The 26,610-nt window shown below is 37.5% G+C and overlaps 1 protein-coding gene across 4 annotated transcripts in view; it reads left to right on the plus strand.

Annotated features, from left to right (window-relative positions):
* The window catches only part of aff3 (AF4/FMR2 family member 3), a 135,051-nt gene that overhangs the window by 62,557 nt on the left and 45,884 nt on the right, over positions 1-26,610 (plus strand). For all 4 annotated transcript variants that reach the window (XM_031897011.1, XM_031897014.1, XM_031897012.1 and 1 more), the window contains 3 exons: positions 12,901-12,937; positions 18,398-18,449; positions 24,120-24,171. In XM_031897011.1, the coding sequence (XP_031752871.1) occupies positions 12,901-12,937; positions 18,398-18,449; positions 24,120-24,171 (141 nt within the window). The remainder of the gene's footprint in view (positions 1-12,900; positions 12,938-18,397; positions 18,450-24,119; positions 24,172-26,610) is intronic.

Raw genomic sequence — 26,610 nt, forward strand, 5'->3', positions numbered from 1 at the left:
CTTGGAGGCAATTTTTGGTTGTATAAAAACCAAGTGTACTGCCAAACAGATCCTCCTGTAGGCCGCCAGTCCACACAGGGGCTACCAAATAGCCAATCACAGCCCTTACTTGGTACCCCCAGGTACAGTTTTCATGCTTGGTGACCCCCAGCCTAGACATTAAATGATTAACCTTTAATGCTATATTTTTTGTGATGTGGGATCTCATGTTATATGCTCTTGTTTGATTTCCTGTGGTAACTTCTTGTGAACATGGACAAGTCAATTAATCTCCTGTGTTCTAGCATACTTTGTGAGCCTATAATGGCTCTCGTTTTGAGTCCCATGGGAGAAGATCACTATATAAAAATGATTTCCTTCCCTTTGTTAAATTGCATATATTAGTCATGACACTCTTATTGAATGCAGTGTCATGATGGTATTAGCAACTTCATAAGTACTGTCAACTAATTGAGATTCTATCTATTTGTAATATGTAAAAATACACAAATATTCAAAAATGCTAAAAAAAAATCCTAGTTCCTCTTAATTTTATTTACAGGCATGCTTTACTAGACTTTACAGAGAGGACAAATGATATATATTTGAATAAAACAGAATGAAGTATTTATGCAAATTGTATTGCAAATAAATCTCCTGGAAGAACTTGCCAGCAAGCAGCCAGTGATTACCTGCTTTATGTGCAGGAGTGCTGTGCAGCTCTATGCAAGTCTGCCCCTATGGCACAGTGCAGAACACTACTCTTGCAATTTCTATTAAATGCAGGTACAGTATATCTGCAGGTTTAATAACGTGACTGATTGACCTGTACTTGTCAAAGAGGATTTTTTATTGTTTTATTGTTTATTGTATTAGTGATTTTACTTCACATACATTTAACCATAATGTGGCAGACTATGCCTCCTCTAAGTGATCATTGTCTTAGGAGTACTGTGTGCTTAATAGTGATGTTGTGGTTGTTGTATTTGGCCATCAACCTGTTGAAAAAAGGAAACAAAGGTTTTGAAGATTTCATAAACCCCTTCCTCTAAGTAATCAATTATTTTTATATTTTACAATTGCGAGGAGTTTCTTTTTGTAATGAAAACCCCCTTTTACTCCTCTTGTTTGAGGGCTCTTTTCTGATGCTCCCAGACAACACTACCTGTAAAATGAGTAACAGAGTAGAATGATTGCTGTGACTGAAGGGTTATCTACAATTAGAGGATTAACCATTAAGATTTCAAAAGGGATTCTAACCCACAAGTTGCGTATCACTGCAGTAAATGAACAAAGCAGCAGCATAACTTCTATCCCTGCAAAAAAAATACTTTGGAGGGGCCCGGTGCAGAGTAACAAACCATACCAGCCCCTGGCCCCATTCCCTCCATTCGTTCTCTCTTGTCCCCCAGCCTACTCACGTATAGTTTCCTGCCCGCTATCCTATCTAAGAATGGGCAGGGAGCAAACAGGCTGGGGGATGTGAGAGAGCAGGTGGAAATAAAGGGGTCATGCTACAATAGAGGAAGCACACCCAACAATCCGAAGTTTATAACCATGATATAATATTTCCCTAATGCCCCAAACTTGGCATGGTAGAATACTCTTAAAGAATGGGAAAAGTGATCTTACATGCTGAGACCTCTAATGGATCCTGACCCACATACTACATGGATATTTTTTTTGGAGGGTGAACTGTTCCTTGATAACTGTTATGCAAGTTAAAGTGACACACCAAAAAACTACTATTCAAAATATTAATGTACATTAAAAGTTATATATAGCTAATGCTAATCATTTTACATTGGTGCGGAAACAAACATCATCACAGTAAAAATATTGAGAAACCTAAAAGTAAAACATCAGTGCTTAAGGCATACAATGAGTCTGAAATCCCATGAGTAGGAAAATGAACAAGTCACTTTTACAAGTGTAAGGCAAGCAAGCATACATTTGCAGAAATCTCTGGTAATTATTTTCCCAAAAAAGGTGCACAAATGTGAAAAGTTTGGACTGGTAAACAAATTATTTGTTGGGGAAGACTTACAACAAAGCAGCATAGATACACTGCTGAGTGAATATAAGGATGTGTTTACAGGTCTTGGGAAACTGCTGGTTGCCTATGACATTTCACAGACAGCTGATGCAAAACCAGTTCTACGAGCCAAAAGGCGTGTGCCAGTGGCTCTGAAAGAAAGACTTAAAGGTCATGGAAAGGCAAAGTCACTTGGGGGTGCCAAAATGTTAGGCACCCCCAAGTGACTTTTATGTCTTACCTTTTACCCCGGGCTGGTGCCCCTGTTGGGAGAGAACAGCACCAGCCCGGGGTACCTGCAGCGCTTCCTCCTTCCTGTATCACCGCGCGCATGCGCAGTAGAGTGAAAAGCCGAACTTTAACAGAAAAGTCGGCTTTTCACTCTACTGCGCATGCGCCTAACTCACAGTCACATCTTAACGATACAGGAAGGAGGAAGCGCATCGCCCCAGGTGCCCCGGGCAGGAGCACCAGCCCGGGGTACAAGGTAAGCGATTAAAGTCACTTGGGGGTGCCTAACATTTTGGCAACATGCCTCAAATGTATTTTGGCAGATTCCTCTCACTATGAAAAGTCAGTCATTCTGTAATATTTTGACATACATCTTCCTTCGAAAATATCAACAGATGCATCAAAAGATGGAAAAGGTCCTGACTGCTACAACAGCATGATAAAGAATGGAAACCAGTTGCATATGCCTCGCGCCCATTCACAAAGACAGAACACAAATATGTACAAATAGAAAAAGAGACTCTGGGGGGAGATTTATTAAGACACGAATGTATTTCCGCCAATTTTTTCGCGTTTTTTGTACGCCCACGCGACTTTTTCGTACACTTGCGTGACTTTTTCGTACACATGGCCCCTGGGATACAATTGCAGCAACCTGGTGCTTTGCCTAGTCTCACCTCGTTTTTATGAGGTTAAAACAATAGATGGGAAAATATTAATGAGAAAGGAAGATATTTATATAAAATCCCAAAAACACAAGGCATGACTTACAGTAGTTTGATGACCAGCACTGTAATCAGAGGAAGCACAGGAACAGGATTGGATTCACGGGGAACAGCATCTACTTACTGGCCAGATCACACACAAGGAAAAGATGCCACAATAATAATAAGCGGTAGATAACAGTGCGGAAAACCTGATGGACCCATCAGAATCCCTTCTGAGACATACTTCTCCCAGCCAAGGAACACAAAACCCAGATTATTCCACAGTTAATACACCAAAATGCACCTAACAATTACCAGGTGCAAACATATACTTATAATGTGCAAACACGTTATGGCAGAATTACCAAAATACCATCAAGACTTGTTAAACAATGTTAAAGTGACTTGGTCAGTTTGTTACAGTAATATAATTATTGCAAATCAGTACTAGGTTACAATCATTATAAAGGTTTGTTGTTATTATCATCTTTTGTTGTAATTGAAAAAGTTAAAAAGGAAAGGATGTGTTAATAACTGTGAATGTTAATAAAGTTTGATGTAGCAAGGAAGCAGTTAGATGGGGCCAGCTCCACAAGGAGATCAAAGTAAAATGTACAGGCTTCTTCCATGCTCAATATTTGAATGCTGCTTCTTCCACGCACAGTATTTGGATAAATAATATGTTGCTACTAGACCCAGAATCTCATTATTTAGGAGTACAACACACATAACAGTATGAAATCTGTTTAAACACCATAAGAAAGCAGCTAAAAATGCTGTGATCATATGTCAGCCACACCAGAACAAGCCTGCAAAAACTCCCTCCATGAAGTAATGTAATCATATAAAAGAGGCGGTCAAGCAAAATCCCTTACTGCCACAGTTGCTTTACCAGCAGAACATGTTTTACAAGTGACCCTCTTGCTTTGCTAAGCCTTTGCTGAAGTGTTGGAGGAAAGGGTGTTAAAGGTGTACTATACTTCTGCCTGCCATCTCTGAACTAATCTCTAGATACCATCCAACCCGCTTGTTACGCTCCTCTACTGACCTGCTCCTCAACTCCTCTCTCATTCCCTCCTCACACGCTCGCATTCAAGACTTTGCATGGGCTGCCCCCCTTCTCTGGAATTCACTCCCACAAACTGTCAGACTTTCTCCCAATCTCTCTGCCTTCAAGAGATCTCTAAAAACACATTTATTCAGAGAAGCTTACCCTAATCTAGTTTAGCAATACCCTGTGCCACACCTCTCACAACTCTGGTCATGCCCATTCCCACACCTTGTGTCTCAACCCTTTCTCCTTGTAGTTGTAAGCTCTTTTGGGCAGGGCCCTCTTCACCTCTTGTATCGGTTACTGATTGCTTTATATGTTACTCTGTATGTCCAATGTATGAAACCCACTTATTGTACAGCGCTGCGGAATATGTTGGCGCTTTATAAATAAATGTTAATGTAATGTAATGTGTCTATAATAATTTAGTACCACTGGCGGCCACCAGTAAATTTAAACAGGACCAATTATTTCCTGAAGAAGAAACAATAGCAATAACATTCGTAGTACCCTGGATGATTTATTTATATTCCACAAGAATATCACACAAGTAGTTTCTTCACTTCAATCAATTTATCACTGGAGGCAGGTAAATGACAATTCCTTTGATAGGTTAATGATACTGCCTCAGATTCAGAGCAACGGATATTCACTGGAGGTCCCCTAAGGGAATATACTCTTAGCAGTGTTTGCAAAGAATTTGTACACCAAGAATTCTAAAAGGCAGTCTGGGTAAATTCTCTAAACTACAACAGGGTGAATGGTCAGATCGTCATTCTATCTGCCAGTGAATTTACTAAAAAATTGGTAACATGCTAAAAGGCATAAATTCCCACAATAATAACAGCAAGAATAACAACAACTGGTTAGGATGGACACAGTTGCATGTTTTGCATATAAAGATAATAAACCATCTGTTATGCACAACTGGAGGGGCAAGTGTCATGGCATCAAGATGCCTAGGGTACCCGGCCAGCCTATGATGAGTTTTAAGTCACTTAGGGCAAAACTACACAAATGATTTGAAAATTCTGAACAAACTCTCCCATGTTAGTTCAGTACTAAGGCATAAACTATCACCTACTAGTGCTGTGAATATTCTTGAAACAAGATGAATGCTGCTTTCATGTTTACTTAAGCGCTATGAGACAGATTTTTGTTGCGATAAGTGGGGAAATTTACGCAAAGATAGCAATTCGTTTCTGCATTAATTCTGGCAAGTTGGGAGTTTTTTTGCCAGTGGCCACATTAATGAATAGTATAGAATATATTAAATAGTATTTATTAGCAATTATAAATGTATATATATATATATATAATATATATATTTAAAATATTATATACTTATGGCCAATAAAGTAATTTTAGGAATCGCTTATTTTCACAATAAATTTTTCTTAATTCAATAGTTATACATTTACAAATATCATTATTCCCCAGCACAAATTTTCAGTGCTCATGTTTAAAAACTGACTTTATATTGTTCCAACTATACAGTTTATGGCTTTGTTTTGCATAACGCCACTCTACAGGTGCCAATAAAAATTAGCGACGATATTGTTTATATTTGCTGACAATTCTGACGAAAATCTTTAGTAAACCTTTGCGAGATTACTTACATAGTATGCATGCGATAATAGGCGATAATATATATTCGCGATGACAAAAGTGCTTGCACTTTAGTAGACCCACTCTTCTGGCAGAAGTCATTATCGCTGTATATCGCACCTTTATAAACAAATGCCTAAGTCTACTAAAGGACACTGCATTCTGCTTGTCTGAGCCTTAGGGGCTGATTTACTTACCCACGAACGGGTCGAATGGAGTCCGATTGCGTTTTTTTCGTAATGATCGGTACTTTGCGATTTTTTCGTATGTTTTGCGATTTTTTCGGATTCTTTACGAATTTTTCGGATCCAATACGATTTTTGCGTAAAAACGCGAGTTTTCCTATCCATTACGAAAGTTGCGTAAAAAGTTGCGCATTTTGCGTAGCGTTAAAACTTACGCGAAAAGTTGCGCATTTTTCGCGTAAGTTTTAACGCTACGAAAAATGCGCAACTTTTTACGCAACTTTCGTAATGGATACGAAAAACTCGCGTTTTTACGCAAAAATCGTATTGGTAACGAAAAATTCGTACAGAATCCGAAAAAATCGCAAAACATACGAAAAAGTCGCAAAATGTTCGTTTTCAAGTCGGAACTTTTCCAATTCGGGTCGGATTCGTGGGTTAGTAAATCAGCCCCTTAATGTGCAGAGAAGTAGATAAAAAGGTTACATTGAATATCAAACAGCTAAACTCCTGCTGTTGTTTATTTGTTATTGTTGCTGAAAGCATTTTATCTCAGACCTCACTGTATTTTTAATTTTAGCCTATTGAATAGAATTGTTATAGAAAACCCTCTGGTGAAAAAAGGCATAAAGCTTGAAAGTCAGGCCAGTTTAGAGTATGTTCAGGAGCTTTCTTCTGATGATCAAGATTATCTAATCAGAGCCGCTGGGTACAGCTAAGTGGTGTCATGTTTTCTCGATACACTACTGGAAACTGACTTGTGACTTGTTTTGAATGATTGTTACATTGAACAAATGTTGAAAAACATCATTATGAGGCCAAGCATTGAATTTTTAATGTGCTACGACCAAACCTAAAAAAATCTGACTAGTAATGCTTATTAATATAATTCATATATTTATTGCAGCATAGTATATATTTCGTAGGATATAACAAACTAGTAGCTGCAAGATATCCTGCTTTTCATGGCAGATATTTGTGAAAAAGGCAGTAAAATATGACATATTAGGGGTCAATTACTTACCTGGGGGTGCAAGTGCAAGTTAATGCAAGTGTGCCTAACACAAGTGGCCCTTAATTCAAGGGGGGTGCCACAAGTCTCTGTGATCCATTCTTCAAATGCCCTATGCAGTGTGCAAGGCACAAAATTAAATGGGACTTTGTATCCTGTGTGGGCGATTGTGAATGACCCATATTTTCCTCTTGTGGCATATGTATATCATACAACTTCAAAAAGAAAGATTAACCAATAAAACAATGGGAATTTCTTGGAGTGGTTTGGCACAACATACCAAAAGCACAAAATGTACACCTTACAGTGCCTGTTTTTCTAATGAATTTAAACATGGAACATTTTTATCAGTCTGTATATACTGTTTATATTTATATAGGCACTAAAAGGTGTGCAGAATTTCAGCTGTCAGTATGTCATAGCTTTCCTACTTGCCCTCAGTACTTGCACGTACTCCATTTTCCAGTTACACCTACATTGGTGCATTGGTACATTGGTGTTTGCAAAACATCCTTGAAAATTTGCCGCGGAAAAATTCATCATGTGGCAAAAAAAGTTGCAGTCGCGTCAAATAGCGCGACAGATGCGTTTCACAAATTTTTCTTGCCGTTTCGCAAATTTTATGGCGAAACGGGACAGATTCGCTCATCACTAATGCTGGAATTCTAAGAAAAAATTTAAGAAAAATTCACTCCACCCACCATCATGGGTGGAGTGAACTCGAATTTGCAGATGCAAAAGATTCTCCAGGGCCACAAAAATTCATCAAGAATCATACAGTTTTAAAATAGTAATACTTCAATCAGGTTTTCCCAGCTGCAGTAACCCATAGGATCTAGTATTTGCTTTTAAACAGGTAACCAGTAAATGCTACCTGTTGATTGGTTGCTGTAAGACCTGTAGCCAAATGTGCACCCTTTATTGCTTAACCCCTTTATTGTGAAAAAGTGTAATGGGATAATTAAAGTTAGAAATTTGAAGAGACTGGTAATAATGACAATAACAGTTTTGTACAGCAAAAATATAAAGTCAACCTTTATTTCATATTATTGCAGTATGCTGTACATCCTGTGAGTAATTGTAAGAGATTATTGCGCAGAAGCTAATTCGCTCTTTCGCTACATCAGATTCACTGTAACAAAATTATACTGTGGCTTTTGAAATCTAATTTCATTGTTGAACAATAAAATACACTGTAAAATGTCTCTAATCTAAAAATGACTTTGTAGACCTAGAAAGCGTAGGATTTTCAAGTTCAGATGATCCATTTGTTTCATTCAACTGCACCTTTCAATCAAGATGATTCATTTATTGGTCTAATCAATAAATTCCTGCCCCTAGAGAGTAATTCCAAGAGCATGCAGTTACAAAGCTCCCCAGTATGTCTAATACATCAAGTGGTTTCTAAAGAAAGTCATTGCCCTGAAATACTAAGCCCTGTATATAACCTTAATTTCAGAGGACTGTATTTAGTAGGATATATCTTTTGATTATCTCATAGGATTCTAATTTCACAATGGTCAAGACTCTTTCTTACTGGGCATCCACTGCCAGTTCTTATATGTAAAGGCAAGACCAGCACTATTAATCCCCCATCCACTGTTGCTAAGCAACACATGAGAGCTAATACATTACAAAGGTGTTTGCTCTATCCTTAAGAGGTACATATTGCTTTTGGATTGTGTTAAATTAGCTGAGATATTGATTTTTACATTGCTTCTTGTGTGTTTATTGACTGAGCCTTGTGTCAATAGTTGAAAAGGAAATAAACAGTTACTTATAAAGCAAGTCTGTGCCGCCAACAAAAAACATTATCTGCCATCATTAGTTTGTGCTTGGCTCATCACACTCTGTTTAGTTACTGTAAAGTGTTTGTTAAAGGGGCATTTTCTTTAAAAATACAATGTGCTGTTAAAAGCATGCAGGACAGGATTTACAGAGGAAGAGGCCCTAGGTTAGAGGGTAATTTGAACCTGTAGTAGGAGCTTGAGGTGCAGTGGCCAAATTACAGTATATCTGAAGCTGATGTACTTTTAAATGAGGCCGTAAATGACAATAGAATAGCTTCCTTCATTTAAAAGCATTAAAGCACTCATTAAGACTTTCAGTGAACAGTAGTTGAGTTTAATGATACCCTCCAGACCTGACACAGGTATTTGGCTGTGTTAGTACTGCTTTACTTGTACTTCTAATAAATAACACCTTGGTAAGCTTGTGCAGGAGACTTTGGCTAGAATATCAATATAAACTGAATGCTAATTTGGGTCAGAGTCTCTAGTAGAGTAAGTGACTCTAGGCAAAGTGAAGCATTTCACTATACTCATTCTGCGGAATTTGTGGATCTGTATCCTAGCATACTATGGTCTCTCTCAGCTTCAACCATATTTTTGCATCAATACATTAACCCCTTCATTCCCTGGTGGTGCTCATTAAAGTGATGTTACCTTACTGGTATACATAGCCAATTTACTATGTTGTAATTGGGATAGAACCTAGAAGGTCATGCATAACATGCTGGTGATTCAACTTCACTGGGGGATGTGCAATACATAGAAAATAAGGAGGTTACAGTGACCTTCATTACAAATTACTCAAGGGGATTGCTACAAAGCAGCTAGGAAAAAATGAGTAATAATACCTGTGGTTTGCATGAATGGACATATTAGGTATGTGTGTGCTTTTTAAAACTAATTTCAGTGCCTTAGCAAAATAAAGTGACAAATGATTACAATTATACTAGTTATAGGATATTTTCCTGGTCAGTTATATCATTAAGTCAGTGTGTATTACACAAGAAATTACTTATAACAGAGTCTCTGTTCAAAATTATTTTACTTTATATATTTCTAGCATATTACACTGTACTTGTTCATAATTCACACCAATAGATGCCCCAGTGAAGCTTACAATCTTATTTCTCCTCCACACACATAATATGGTAAGTTTAATCAGGAGCCAAAGCCACAATAGTGTCAATGCTTGTCCTTTCTTTCCTTTAGTTTAACCATGTACTGTAACCCCATATAAAGTATAAATTCTGTTAACTATGAGAACTTCTTAAAGGAGAAAGAAAGGTAAAAACTAAGTAAGCTTTATCAGAAATGTCTATGTAAATACAGCCATAAGCACTCACAGAAACGCTGCACTGTTCTCTGTCAAAAGATTTCTTGTGCCTGTTTTCCTCTGCCAGAGACACACAGCTCTCTCCTCTCTCCCCTCTCCTGCTCCCCCCTCCCTTAAGAATGCTAAGAACTCCTCCCCCCCCTTAGGAATGTGGATCTGAGCCAATCAGCAGGAAGCTTCCTCATAGTCTTACAAACTAAGCATTTACACTGGTCTTGGTCTTGGTGCAGGAGCTCCAGCTCAGCATTTTTTCTTGCTGTTTGGCTTCTGATCATTTGAAACGGGAGAAATATGGGGATACTTAAGGGCACTATTGAGACAACTGAAGGTATGCCTGCAGCTTGAGATTAACTCTTTATTACCCTTTCCTTCTCCTGTAACCATAGTCTAATTCCAGCCTACCCTTTTTATCACAAACCAGCCCAGAGACAACTTTCCAGCCACCACAATGACTCAAAAAGCCCCATCAGCAAGTGTGGAGACCTCCACAATTATAACCAACTGTTTTATGAGCCACTTTCCATTTGTTGTGACACCAAATCCCTTACTCTCTCCTATCCCCACTGCCCCCATATCTTCAAACTTAGGGAGAGATCCTTTCAGCATGCTACTAATTTGGTCACTGGGCTTGCTGCTCCTGATGTCTTTCCTGCCCTCCCACCCAAGCTTGCCCTGGTAACCATGGTAACTCCCACCACTACCTTAACCACTATTGGACTCCATCTTGGTGCCTTGCCTCCTTTCTACCTTTTCCACCCAGAGCCCCTTTGCCTGTCTCTGTGTCTTTGGAGTGGGAAACTGCAGTACCAGAGGAACTGAATGCAAATGCTGTGAGAACTCTATGCAGATAATGCCCTGTTTGGAATAGAACCCAGTGCCACAAAGCAATAGTGCTGGCCACTTGTATTTAGCACTTATTTACATTTTTAAATATATATTTTATTGTATTTTACAAACAATGAAAGATGAGATGGGTTGTTTTTATACTCTACTTCCCCAAGTGCCAGAAGTTGTAACTCCCTATATTTAAATTTGTAGACATTTTTGATTTGAGTTGGCACACTACATACCAGAAAGCACTATATGTGAAGAGACATGTCAGAACTTCAAAAGAAACCAAAATGCATAATCCAGTGCTGCCGTTATTATAGAAGTGTCAGCATCACTTTTAACACAGCATCAAGAAATGTACAAACATATTCATGAAAGCATTTGGGTGACAATGCATAATCACTGTATTGAAAAATGTCCAATAAAAAAAAATCCCTATTTCTAATATACATTTATTAAAAAAATGCAATCCTTTGCCTGTGATTCCCTCCCATCACTCCACTAGCCCGCCAGCAGCTGCCTAAGGATTAGAACTAATAGAGTAAAGGGGAAAATCACAGGCAAAGGGACTGCATGTTTATTAAAAGGTAAGGATTTAAAAATAATATATTTTATGAAAAACCTGGGAAGATTATAGCTCTTAGTTTTTTACTTTACTTTCCCTTTAAATATTGTGCTGCAACTCCCACTCTCTCATCACTTAAGGTAATTAAGCTGCAGACTTGGGTAGGGAGGGCAGGAAGTCGGCTTTTTTACTTTGCAAAGCTTTTGGTATTGCTTATTTGTCACAGAAGTTTTATTTGCGGTAGAGCTGCACAGGGATTGGTAAAGTTGGAAGTTCCCCACCAGCCCATCCAATACCCATGAGGTTTTACCAGGACTTGACTTCACTCACAAACAAATGTTTAGAAAGCTGATTAGGGGAAAAACATGCAGGCACCCATGCTCCTGCCCTACCCAAGTCTGCAGCTCACTGACAGCAATGGGTGGTCTGGCTTATCCAATTAAATGCAGCATGGCCAGGCCCCCCGAAGACCAAAAAACCCTCCAGGCCTAGGACAACTGCCTCCCCTGTGCCTCCCCAATGGCATCCCTGAATGTCATAACTTTTTTGTTTATTTTTCATGCATCTGCTCTTCCATTTTCAGCATTTTCCCAGAGGTGCTACTGGCTTATAGGGCATTGTTATTTGCCTTAAATTAAAGCTCTTCCCACGTGAGGTCTGGTGATTGTGCCAGCTAGTACTTTGGCTTTCACTTTCTTCCCAGTATAGTCCATTGCATAGTTTCAATTGGTTCTTCAGATCATTGTCCTGCTGCATGATGAAATCAGTACCAGTCAAGCAGTGGCCAAAGGGGATAATGTCATAAAAACCTACCTAAATTCTTAATGATTGCAATCTTTTGAACACTAGTGTAAGAGATATCTTTCTCATTTTCAGGTGATGGTGTAGGGGGTTAGTGACTTATATCTGACACATTCACAGGTTTATAGTTGCATAAAATGCCATAGCTAGCCCCAGTGTCTCTAGTTGGACAGCCCCAAATCAGTACCTACTGTCTAATTGTCGGTAAAGTGTTCAGCAAATGTTCTGTTTTTTTGGTTTGCTACTGAATGGTAACTTATTTTGAATCTATGCAAAAGGAATATAGCAATATGTATGTATGTATATCTTTATTTATAAAGTGCTACTTATGTACGCAGCGCTGTACAGTAGAATACATTAATACAAACAGGGTGTTAATAAGATAATAGATAAATACAAAGTACAACAATAAATACAGATAGATACAAGATAAATACAGCTGCAATAAGTTAAGAGTCGAGGACACAAGAGGAATAGCAATTTATCAGCTGGTACTAAATGCTGGTGGTTGGTAGATATTGGTCACCCCTGTTGGCTATTACATATAAGAAAAAAATAAAAAAAAATATAACATATCAAATGTAAAAAGGAATGTGGACTTTGTCATCAGACAATAAATAAACAATTAGGAGAGCATTAAGTAAGATTATGGGTATTTTTCTTAAAAGTAATATTAACTACAGTTTGTTGTTTTGGTACTTGGTGCTATTTTTTAGTGCATGGCAATTTTTCTGCTACAAATTCTAATGGGCATGCATATTTTTATTTACAGGAGAATCATCTGAGCAACATAGGACTATCCAGTAAAAGTAAGAGCGTTTTTGTTCATTATGCTTGTGTAATAAGAATATATTGTTAAGAGATAAAACAGATACAAAATACTACTTCATAGATACAATGCAAAGCAAATATGCTATCATTCACAGTCCTAATATACTGTATGCAAAAATATATATGATAGGTATTATGACTTCATAATGTATACTGCCATACTGCTTTTGTGTAAAAAAAAACATGCAATGACAAGGGAGCGCGACCAGGGATAAGCAGGAGAGGTACCTGCCTGGCGCCCCCCCATCGTTGCGCCCTAGGCAGGTGCTCTTCTGCTTACCCCTAGTTCCGGCCCTGCTAATTATGAAAGATGCAGTTTTGTTGCTGCACATATAATTGCAATTGTCTATTTGAGATGGACTATAGACAGGGGCGCTGCTGCCATGAGGCGAGTTGAGACACTTGCCTCAGGTGGCAGCGCCGGACAAGTTACCAGGGGTGTCAAAAATCCGCTCCTGGTAACTTAAAGAGCCAAAATTCAAATTTTTAATCAGAATTTTGTCTCTTCTTGTGCAGAGAGTGCTATTGCACTCTCTGCACTAGTGATGCAGCCACCCCTCTGATGCGAAAAAGTTAAGCAAGGGGGAAGGGGATGGCATCAACTGAGGGGCTAGGACCCTTAAGGCAGCGCTGACCATAGAGTAAAATATCATGGTGTTAGCAGTCATCTTTTTGCATCTATAATAAAATATTAAAAGGGGATATCATATCTAGCAATATGATTTTCAAAAAAAAATCTAAAAACATATTTAAAGGATTTTCCCTGCTGCATGCCCAGATTTTTAACCTATGTCTACATCAATTATTTTGACCACCATAGTACTATTAAAGTATCGACAGTATTTCAAACCCTCCCAGCCTGAACTGCTTCCTACTCATATCAATGGGTAAAGCTCAGATATAACCAATTCTCTAATATACCCTGGCTGACATCACCAAAGGAAGTTTGTTTTCACTTAAATTGAATGGGTATTGGGTATTGGGTATTGTTGGAGAACCCAACAAAAAATTATTCTTAGAATGCTACACCTTATGCTCTAGACGTATTTACCAATCCAAGGCCATGATAACCCTTTAACAGTGAAGATTTGTGGCTCCAAAGAAACCCATATCTTCTCCCTACTGTTTCTTAGTACATGCTCTTCATTTCTACATTATGCATACATTATAACAATATTAGCATTATACAGCAGTACAGTTGCCAGTGCATTCTGCATCAGAATGGAAAAATAATCAGTTGTACAGCATCAGCTACTGTGTCAGATGGAACTCTAACTTTTGTACTTGTGTTTTGGTGAATTTGAAAGACACCTAAGCTTTGCTTCTCAACTGCTGCCTGGAGAACACTGGGCATGTGCAGTGCCATTGGCACTCAAAAGATGGCTTAACAGGATCAGGATCAGGGCAGCTCCTGTGGACAAATTAAAGGTCAGGATCAATACTGTTATAAGGATTTTAAACCTATGGCATGCTAGAGTAAGTTCAATACAAAGTGTATCAGGTCATTTTTTAGGCGGTAGTCCTCTTTAAAATGGAAAAGGCCAAACATATTACTGACCAAATACATGATGGGTAGGACATAAGGAGTTAACTTATTTTTCAGATTTAAGTGAGATAACTTTGTTCTAAAGAAATACGTTTATTTAGTAAACAGTAATAAACAGAAGAGAATAAAGCAATAATTTTCTGGAATGAAGATGCATTTTACTTTCAGTGGATATTAAAAAGTGAAGAGTAATGTAACAATCCCATCCATAACACATTCACATTTTAGGGCCAATTTAAAGTTTGTTTATGTGTAACGTAAAAGTTGAAATTTAGTTGTAAATATAAAGGCCTCTTATGCAGTGTAGGAATAATGACTAATTTAAAATTCAGCATGTTGTAAAAGTGGATTTACAGCTAGGGTAGTAATTTCATGTACAAAATAATTTCAATGTAGTGTGGCCTGCCTACTGTTTCTGTGGCTAAGAACCAGAGCAAGAGGATCAGCTTTGTATAAGAGAAATCCTCTGGGCTGTATCATTTATTAATTTCCATGCAGCTGCCTGTGTGAGGTGCTAAACTATACTCCTGCGGCAACATTACACATTACTTGTTGCTTTGGGCCAAATAAACTAAAGGGTAAAAGTTTCTTCATGGTGTAAATTCTTTAGTATATATTTTCCCAATTTGAAATTTAAGATGTGAAAATACACCTGGCAAATTGACACAAACATTTGTGAAGAAAATTCTGCCTTTGGTAAATATGCCAAATACTGTAGAAGATTATCAAGATGTGAGTGGCAAATTGGTGGTCATGAAGTTGAAACCAGTAATATGGGCTATTGTGGCTAAAAATGGAGGTGATAATGGAAGTTGTGGAAGAAAAATCAATCAGAGAATAGACTGAAAGATGAGAATATAAGTAACTGTAAAGGATTTAGCGACTGGCAAGTGTAATTCAGGTCAGCCCTTCCTTATCATTCAGTATCACCACCTTTAAAGGGGAACTCCGGATTCCAAAATGTGTTAAAGAACCCCACCCAACACAGAAACTCCGAATATAACTATCCCTGTAATCTGTTCCTTCAAAAATAATAAATACCATTTTGTATGCTGAAATTCAGCTGCAAAACAGTCTCTTTCTGCATCATTTAAAATCCTGGCAGGGGAGGAGGTACTATAACATTGATGTTACAAATTGTAACAAGTTCTCCAAAGCTTACAGACAGCATGCAGGAACTACATAACCCACAATGCATTGCCCTGTGATGTTCCTTTCCTTATTAAAATCATGTGTGCAGAGCAGGACTGGAACTAGGGGTAGCAGAAGAGGCAGTTGCCTAGGGTGCAACACTGGGGGGCGCCAGGCAGGTACCTCTCCTCCCTACCCCTGGTCTGTGCTCTATTGCCCTGCCATTTGTCAACAATTTAGAGCAAAGACTGTACAGAAAAAAGTCAGAACAGGCTGCATGGAAAGAAAAAAATACTCTTACAGTGAGAACCTATGAACATGTAACCAAATAAATGTATGGGAAATGCTAAATAGACTGAATTTTAAGAGGGGGAAAAGAGCTCAGATATAAAAATCTTGCCCCATGGTTTGCAGATGTTTTATCTGTGAAATTTTGTACCTAATTGCAGTGCAACACAAAGTATCCCAAGAGAAATAGGGAGGAATGGGTAGGAAAAAAAAATGTGGGATTAGAAAAGCCGAGAAGGTAAATCAGTGGGTCAAAAACAGCAGTAATTGAGTAATAGCATTTAATTAGAATTACAGCGATAAATAAAAATATCCAACAGATAATAACTTATAAGATTTTAAATGTCACACGTCACAAGTACAGTTGGGCTTCTTTAAAATACTATTGTAGGTTTGGTTTGGTTTATTTATTTCCATTATAGCATGAGTGGTATGTATGGTTTCTAGAAAGAGATCAGTCACCATAATATAAATAATTGTCAAGGAATATACACACACAGTCATATCCATCCATGTTTTGATATAGTATCACATGCACAAAAGTAGGTCATGAGGCATCTGTCTGTGTCTGTCCCATTTGCTTGTGGTTGTCTGTGACAGCATTTTAGACATGATAACCCCATTATTAGTGATTGTACCCCAAACACAAGTAACGGCACCTGTGTATACATGCCCTTTATGTGCTGTACATGGTTGAGCATATGGGTTTCCAATAATCTTTAAATAACTGAGTAGCCCTGAGGGACATATTCTGTCATGGGAAAACAAGAAAAGAATATGTTCTCAGCACCAGCTTCACCTGTTTATTTGCTATAACCTATATAGCACCTGCTATACACAAAGAGGAAGAATAATAAGTATGAGGCTTCTGTTTTGATGAAGACAGTTTAACTGCAATAATTAGCTTAGGTTCTATATTCATTACATCAACAGAGAGTAAAGGAAAGGTGAAAGTCTACATAAGATATATAAGTTTGCATGTAGCAATTTTGGAGCTGTTCACCATGTTTTTTACCCACAATACAGTGTTTTTTATGCACTCAGCACTAATGTATCACAACTTTGATTGCCCTTTGAGGAATCGAAAAACATTTGGAGAGTGGAGCAGGTCGGACTGAGATTCAAAATAGGCAGTGGCACTTCAAAATTTACTGTGTCTATTACCACATGGCACTTAATCTTTGTATATTAATACTTATTTATCTTATTATAATGCTTGTCCTCCTTGTGTGTACTTTAAATTGTAAAATTGTAGAACACTGTGTATCCTTGTATGCTTCAAACATACATATATACACAGAGGTCAAAACAACACAGGCTCAATAACTGAGACTGTTGATGACTTCTTACACCACCCCCTCTTGAATTTGCCACAATGTACAGATTGCCAATCCAGTCCTGGAGTGCCAATATCATATTTTCCAGATATATGTGTTAAAATGACATCCACAGTAAAAACCTTTGAATTACCCCCACCTTCTAGGCAGAGGTAGCTTCAAGGTTTTCCTGTGTCAATAGGCACTGGGACCCCTGTAAAAAAGTCTTCAGAGGGGCACGGCACAGATTAATGGCTATCCTTAGCCCATACCGCTGCTGCCATGAGACGAGTTGACTAAACTTGCCTCAGGGGGCAGCAGCCCACAGGTAACCAAGGGGGGCAAAAAGCCACTCGTTGTAACTTTAAGAACCAAAATTCCAATTTTTAAATTGGAATATTGGATCTGCTAGTGCAGAGAGGGGGGTGGCATCCAAAAGGCCGACATAGACCCCAGAAAAGATCCTGCAGGCAGGAGATGGGGGGGGTGGAGATTTCTGTCAGCTTATTACACAGCTATAGAGTAAGCAGACCCCACGGTCCAGGCCACCCTGGCTCCCAGGCCCCCCCAGTGACCATGGGGCCTGCTTCTTCTATAGTTATGACAATGTCAATAGACATACTTGTACAGACTTGGCACAAATATATGCAAGTTTAGAGAGCAGGTTTAGGCACAAGTACCTTTAATGAATTGAATCAATGCATTCAACAGCTGTATCCATTTTTGCTATAGCTCTAAATGAGCCCTAATATGTCATAAATAAACATTTATAAATATATACTCTATATAAATGGTAAAATACCTAGAATACCTAGAATGCCAGACAACAAATAAATAGATGATAGGGTACTATTTCAGTCTTAAACCTGATGGGACTGGGTGGAACTGTTGCAATTTATTTAGCAGGTACTCTTTCCTGTGATAGCTGACGTTGGTGAGAGACATCTTGGTGAAAGGAGTATATTGGCAAGAATTATGTATGTAGGATTTAGGGGTTAGGGTATATTTACAGAACCCTTTTTAACTGAGGCATCTTATCCTTCATTTTATACATTAGCAATTGCAAATGTTTTGATCCTAAATAAAACTGGTGTAAAATATTTAGATGTAAGAGCACCTAAGGCTTTAACCACATATTTTGTTTGTTCTTTTTAAAGAGAATGCTGATTTCAAGGACAGGAGCCCGACAAAGTGTGCACCTCAGATATCGTGAGTAAATGTTGTGTTTATATCTCTAAGTGAGCTTAATTCTATATACTGTACAGTTACCCTCTTAGTGACATATTTACTAATGGCTGAAATTTGCTCTTCTGTCCAAATTATAGTTTCAAGTGGAAACTTCTTTTTCCTTTTTTTAAAGCTGCATTAGTGTTTTTTAGAAGTGTGGTTATTATTTTCTGAAGTTGCATGTTTTCCCTTATTTCCCTTATTTCCTAAAGAACTACTGGGGGCATCTTCAGAGGCACAGATCTTCACTGCTAAAGGTCTGTGCTTGTCTTGGACTGGTACAGAAGCCCAAGACATAATTTAATTTAATTTTCTAGCCTACTTCTTTAGTTTAAATTGCTAAACTTCGGCAGTGATTAAATGCCTTGTATGTTGTGTTCTTTCAATCAACATGGAAATACTTTAGTATATTAAAAACCGTGAAGTCGGAGGCACTATAACCCAAGGAGTCAGAGTCAAAGGATTTATGTACCTGAGAAGAAGTGCCTATTGGTCTGCACTTCCTCCCTGGTCAGTGGTAAATTACCCCTACAATATTTTAAAACACTTATATGAGTAATAGGATTACTTACCAAAGTTGTGTTATGTAATATGTCCTGAGTTATTTGCACAACATCACTTGAAAAATGAGCAATAAGCACCTACTGTGAAGCTACTATATATTACTGGTGCTATTTTGTGATGTATTTGCTGTAAGGATCTTTGTATCATTTATTCTGCAGATTATTCCTTGAGCGAGAGCCTTATGGCACTGAAGGCATGCAGCTTAGATCCAGCATTTGTCATGCAGCCAAGAGAAGGCATTGAGCAAGATATAACAAGCATAGTACAGTGCCAACTGCTTTGATATCTGCAATAAATTGGTAGTGCAATGGCCTAGTACAAACTATAATATAAAGATCATCCAGTTTTTTTTCTGGTGATTTAGTCAAAGAGATAATTATATCCTGGCTCAGTGTGAATGAGTTATCAGAAAACCTGGCAGTCAGTCAGCAATATAATTTTCTACTGTATTGTAGTTCACTGCCATAGTGTTTAAAAAGTGTCACATAATTGCTCTTTAAAAAAGGCAATCACTTGAATGCATAAATTGGAAGAGAACTTTATTGCCACCTGGAGGCATTAAGCGGAACAGATTTATGTCAGAGGCTGAAGGAAATCTTCTTTAATCTTTAAAAATGTGTTTTCTGGCTTACAATTGTAATTATGTGGAAGTTATACATGAAATCACTCCCTCACTTTGTCATCTTTTTCTTCATTTTGCAATCTGAAAGTTAAAGGGAATGTAAAATGTAAACTAAACTAAATTATTTAATTACTGATAAAAAAAACATAATGGGCAGCCTTAGCAACGTTGTAATTGGCAGTAAAAAAAAGAGATAAATGTAAATATTCTTATTCTAATGCCAGATGAATGCAAAGAGAATTGCCCATTTTGGCACACAAGACATTTAAATGGCCACTTTACAGCCTAAAGTAGTAGCAAAACTTTGGGGACTGTCACAAAACTGGTACTGGCTCCCAAGTGTGAGAAGCAATGCAAGTAGACTCAGATCTGCAGTTATTACCTAAAAATGTTCTGTACGATTGTATTGTGCATGCAATGAATGGATAGTTCACTTTTACATTAACTAGTAGTATGGTGTAGACTGTTATTCATTTTTTGTGGTATTTTAATTATTTAGCATTTTGTCCAGCAACTCTCCAGTTTAGAATTTCAGCAGCTACCTGTTAACAGGGACCATTTTACCCTAGGGGCCAGGCAGTGGTTTGAATCAGAGAATGGAAAATGAATGGGAGAGGGCTTCATAGACAGATTAGCAATAAAAAGTAGTATCACAAAGCAATAGTTTTTTCTGCCAGGGTCAGTGCCCCCCCCACCTGCCATGCGTAAGAGGCAAAGGAAAAAAGCAATCAGGTTAAGGTGGACTTTCCCTTTTTATGTCTTTTCCTACAGTCTTACTAGTTGTTTACAGCTGAAAGAGATCTGAGGGCATCCAGAAGAAGTAAATAGCGCTGAGCTAAGGGCCGCTTAAAGCCAATTTGGCCTAAATAAAAATGTAACCATGGTTCATTACAATACTGACACCTTCCTGTCTGTTATAAGACTGTGTCAGTATCACGTTAATCAGTTGCTCCACTGGGCTTGTTACTCTTGGCTTTTATTAATATTTATTATTAGTCATTCTCCTTTTAAAGATGAATTATATACAGAATGCTGTGCTTAACTAGCAGCAAAACTGTATAATAATTCCTATATTTTAAACCTAAACAGTGCATCGATACATTTTTTTAATTTGTAGCATTCGAATTTGTTGCAGAAGTTTTATGGGAAAATGTATTTTTCTTTAATGTTTGTGTCTGGCAAGGCAGCAGAGATTGTATGTCGTCTAGAAGCTAAAGTCTGGCAATTTAATCTCATGCTATCTAACTGACAGCAGACAAATGATGTCCTGTGTATGTATGTATCCGTTTACCTTAGCACAGTCTAGGATAACCCACACAGCTGCTTGAGCCAAGGAATGATTCACTAAAAAAGTAAATTTACTTTAACCAAGCCAAGGTCTGAAACATCCTAAACAGACATATGACATCTCTTGGTCCTTGACAGCAATTTTACAATTTTTGCACATTACAGTTCATCAGAAAAAGTATTTCTTTGTTCCAGAAACTGTTGAGAAATAGATATGGGTAGACATTTATTTATTTTTTTAAATTGTCTTTGCCATTGTTATTTATTGGTGTAGTTAGAATAGAAACCAAAAATGTCCAGGCCTGGGATAACAGCCTGAAGGTGGTCATATATTTATTAATATTCTGTTGGTGTTTTATTGCACCAGTGCTGCCTATCCATAGCAACCAATCAAAGATTTGCGCTAATTTTCAAAATTGTAGCAGGCAGATCACAACTAACTTGCTTTACGTCCTGTATAAGATCTTTCATAGGATTGTTTTGGTGCCTTTGACTATGTGCAATGGAGACATAAGGCACTTGATGGATTTTATCCAGAAAGCTTCAGTACAGTGCACATTTATTAATATGGTTATATACATTCAAACATTCCAGTTGTTTGCTAGAAAGATTTAAAAAGGAAATATATCCTCGTTTTTAAAAGTTGACACCTGTAAATATTATGTTATTAAGGAGGAATTTATATAGATGTTTAGCAGCCATGCAGAGATAGCAGTATCATAGCAATAGCAGTTAACATAGGGGTAGGACTGTTACATTTTCTGGATAAATATTAGCCTGACCTATTAATTACCCTATTAATTACATTGGCATCAAGTATCATGTTTACTGCCTGGTCCAGTAAAATACCAGCAGGGAGGCATCTCTATACAAGGGACACATTGTGCCAAATTGATTTACATATATGAAAAGAAAGAAAAGAGTGGGGCAGAGAAGATGCTGTAATTACTGCCTAAAATTTTCACAAGGTATTGAATCGAACAGCGCAATAGTTTGTTTTAGTTAGAAATATTGCAAGTTCCTGAATAGGCAGTTGACTGAACTACATTTAGGGTATTTACTAAAACTCTAACAAACACTCATTTTTTTTCTAATTTGAATAAACTTTTTTCCACGATTGTCCTGCATTTACTTAAAATCTGAAATAAAAAACACATTCGGGAAAGTCTCTGAAAGGTTTCGAAAGTTCCAAGTATTTCGACTTTCGTAGCAAAAGGATCCTCCAGGTAACGGAAGGGACATCTGCCATTGACTTTTATATGATCTTGGGGAGTTTTAGCTGTCGAAGTGTCAGATTTTGATTTTTAGCCATTTTGGTGCATAGCAAATCTAGGAAAAGTTGCAACTTTTTTTTATCTAAGACTTTTAGTGCTAAAAATATGAATTGAAAAAAAAAATCTGATGGTTAGTAAATGGCCCCCTTAGAGTACATTTATCTGCAGTTCATAAGGCTTCTGTCTATTTTTTAAGCAGCAAGAATGATACAGAAACATATGTACACCGATTTAGGATATATCCATACCAGGGAAGCCTAGTTAGCACCAAAGTATAAATGTGCCTAATGTAAAATTGTGGATATGTGGTTTCAAAATGCATACTGAGTGTATAATCCACACCTGAAATGCACCACAACATAAATGTCCCTTTTCACATGCATTTACAACAGCACCAGATAAGTATGAATACTTTCAAACAGGTCATATCCATTCTTTTGGCTTTATGAAAGTATAACAGTGAAGGGCAACAGAATGAAAAATAAATATAGTAGTATCCTTCAAGCACTTTAGATTGTACATAGCTACCACTGAGGCAATGAGAAAAGTCAAAGGCTTACCATTTGCTTGAGAAATTCAAGCATAATAAATGGCACTATCGAGTTGATGAGAAGGTGCTGCAACGTTCAGCGAGATAAGGTGCTGAACTGAAACATAAAACATCCTAAAGCAATTTTGTGCAAGGGAAGACAGACACTCTGTATTCAGTGTGCAGGTTTAGAGCAAGTGATGCAACTAGAGAAATTTACTTGGTTGTCTTTTTAGAATTGTAGGAAATAAATACCAAGCGTGTACTGATTGCCACATGATGACATTTACTAACCCTAAAGAAGGAGCCTAAATTTTAGGTTAGAAATAAATGCTAAGCTATGATAGGGAAGTATTTTTCTAAAAAAGGTGGTGTTTTAATTTGGGTTCTATATATAGAGAAGTGATTGCAGTGGCAGAGGTAGGGAAGTCCCTTTTGCCCACTTTTTTGTGGTACCTAAGTTGCCTGCATACCTGGTTGGACATTACCATATAACATCATAGGAACTTTCTAGGAACACTGAATAAGTTAGTCTTTGGTTTCAATAAGAGGTAACAAGAAGCAAGAAGTTTTATGTAAGTGCTGGTCTATTACATATTTGATAAAATGTCATCATGTGCCTGTTGTGGTCACTGTGTCAGTGGTTGTTATGCCAATGGGTGATGGTCATGCCTTAAAAAATTAAATTGCAGGATCTCAGAGGATACCACAAATATGACCAATACCCATGTTGTTAGGCAAATAAACTGCTTTGCATGTAGCTATGTATTGACCATTCCTCTGTATCTGTTTCACCAAGAATGAACTGGGAAACACTGGTGATTTGCTACATGGTACGGTTACTTTTGCCTCTTGTTAGAAACATAAAGGAAAAGGATTAAAGGAAAAGAAAGGACAATGCTGTAAGTTTGGTTATAAGTGCAATAAGGAATTGAAAATTGCAGAGAATGCAAGTGGATCAGGGGACATATGCAGTATACTCTTCTGTGTGTCACGTACAGTGATCTACTGTTTTTTTCCTGTAGACAGGCTAATTGGTGCATTTTCTCATATTTGCTACCAATACTGATGTCCTGTTTTGACCATTTTTTACCCACTTTTCTCATCTTCTATCTGGGCCATCCAGGGTTTGGGTGGTGTCTTGGTGGTCAGTCTGAAGGACCATGACTGAAGTTTTTGGCAAAAGATTAAATTTGTACATCTGGTAAATCTGACATAGGTGGATAGATATAAAATTGTATTTGGGAAAAAATATGAATGAATTCTTCATAGGTATATGCTTTAATACAAATATAAAAAAAATCCACACTGCAATCCTTTTATAGCCAGACAAAAGTGCCTTTTCACCATCTATAATACTTTTTATTTTTTTGTAGGATGTTGGAAGATGACTTGAAGCTAAGCAGCGATGAGGAGGATATTGATCAGGTAATGACATAAATTAATTTTGGAAGATTTGAGAGTCAATTTACAGTATATAGGTATAAGTAATGGGGTGTGTGTGTGTGTGTGTGTATATATATATATATATATATATATTATTTATATATATATATTATTTATATATATATTTGGTCACATAGTTACATAGGGTTGAAAAAAGTCCATCAAGTTCAACCCTTCCAAGTAACCCCACAGAGTTTCTGTGTTATGAGCCTGTTATCCTCTATTTTTGTAGGCCTGATAATTATAACACAAGATGTCATACAAAGAGCTTTGTGGATATCCTAGTCAAGTTTGGGACCAGCTTGGGACCAGCCTACAGGCCTACAATCGAATGTTTTAGAATATCAGCCTAGGATGTGTGTCATTACACACATTTGGAATGTATTTCCACTGTGTGAGTGTGAAGACCCATGCCAGTGAATTACATTAAATTGTGCCCCAGGTTTTTATAGTTGATCTTCCCAGCACCATTGTACGTAAGGCAATCTATCACTGTAACAGGTTGAGCTGGATCTTCTTTACTTCTTTAAGTAGACTAATTTAATTATCCTGCTATTAATCAATCAGATAAAATGCTTTTTTTCTGTAAACGTTGTTACTGTCATATATTTTATGCACGCAGTTAAAAGAACAGAACAGCTAATTGCCATTTGAGAATCAGAGACCTTGTACCTGACTTGACAGATTGAAAGCTACTTAAAATATGGACTGCGAAGGATAAATCTCTGTAAAGTCTTATACCCTTGGCAATAACTTTCTCATCCTTACCTGTGGAAAAGCCTTATGGGTTGTGTTACATTACCCAAGATTTGTCTAATTGTTCAGCTCTGTGCTTTGCTAAGAGCCTGGTGTCTTGGAGTATGTAAAAGCCTATTCAGTTGTATTCAGCTTAAAAGCACACCAGACAGCCACGAGATGTAAAAGCTTTAAACCTTTATTCACATCTTTAAAAACAGGACGCCTGACGCGTTTCGGGCATCTGGGCACTTAATCATAGGCATAGGGGTTTGGACACCCGGGCTAACTCTTAATTAGGTATTGTGTATGTAGCAGTACTTTTGACTTTATCTGCCCCACCTTTTGATTAGTTTCCTATTTAGATGTAACGATAAAATATAAAATTCTTTTTGGTTTCCTTTTCTTTATTGCTTAGCTATGTAAAAGCCTAGTTTGTTTTTAAATGTAGGGAAAGAATATGAGCCATGGGTACTATGTTTTTGAGTTTGTAATAGTATGTTTTTCATTTAGTAGTTTAGCACTGGCAGTTAGCCTAGGTTTTGCATACCTGCAAGTAAAATTGAATGACCCATATGCTGTAATTTTGAATTCTTCAGTGTTTTGATTGCTCCTTGTCACGTGATAAGTGGAGGTTGTTTATAATTTATTGTCAAATTTCCATCTGGGCATAGCAACTAATCAGATTTTTCTTTTGTACCTGTACCTTGGGAAAAATGCTAATCACTGATGGGTTACTATGATTAAATGCCCAGGTGCATAGGGGTACATAGCTTGACTGTGGACCTAATTCTGTAACCTGGATCAGTAGACATGGCTCTACTGTTTAATGTTAAATATATGATCCTTTTCATACAGTGGATTATATTGCTAATGTACCCTCCAGCTATCAGCTACATACACTTCATAAGCTAAACTTGCCTTTACCTGTGCTGAACAGTGAGTTGCAAATATGCCACAAACACAAATAAACTCACACACACAAAAGTGTATTGGTATAACAAATATTCTTTCTGTAAAACCCCTGGTAAAAATCATCAGGGGCTAAATTTTCCCAGTATTACTTAACAGTATAAAAAATCTAGCCTTTTTTGTTACCAATAAAACCTTCAGTTTGGACACCAATTATTAAGCCTGTTAGTAATTAGTATTAAAATGCAGGGCTGCAATAAGGGAGGCGCAGTTGGATATAATGTGGGTACCCTGGTAAATTTCAGACTTGGCAGGCACTGATGCCCAGTGTTTTCTGTTTTATTTTTAAGCAGCAATATCTGGTCCCTGGCCCCCAGTAAGACTCTGGCTAGGGTCTCTTGGATGGAGCCAGAACAGGTTGCCATGTCAATATCTGGGCCCTGCGGTGCTTGAAAAGGTCTTGATGTGCTACACAGGGCTTAACCATTAAGTTAAATTAGGGTCCCAAGTTATCCTTGTTGAATTTCTGTGAAATAAGGAAATTCCTTCTTAACTTTTAAAAACAAAACATTTCTTTGCAGAAATTGTTCTGTGGCTTATTCTGTATGGCTTTTATATGATTGTGGTGAAATTCTCACAAAATATCATGTAGCTTAATTTTGGTGAAAGGCCAGTTTCCAGATTCTGTAGAGATATCTGTATACATTACGTACAGAAGAACTTTTTAAAAAACGAGTTTGCTGGCTGTGCAAATAAATTCAAAGTTTCTCTGAC

The sequence above is a fragment of the Xenopus tropicalis genome, chromosome 2 (assembly GCF_000004195.4).
Source record: "Xenopus tropicalis strain Nigerian chromosome 2, UCB_Xtro_10.0, whole genome shotgun sequence".
NCBI classification, from domain to species: domain Eukaryota; kingdom Metazoa; phylum Chordata; class Amphibia; order Anura; family Pipidae; genus Xenopus; species Xenopus tropicalis.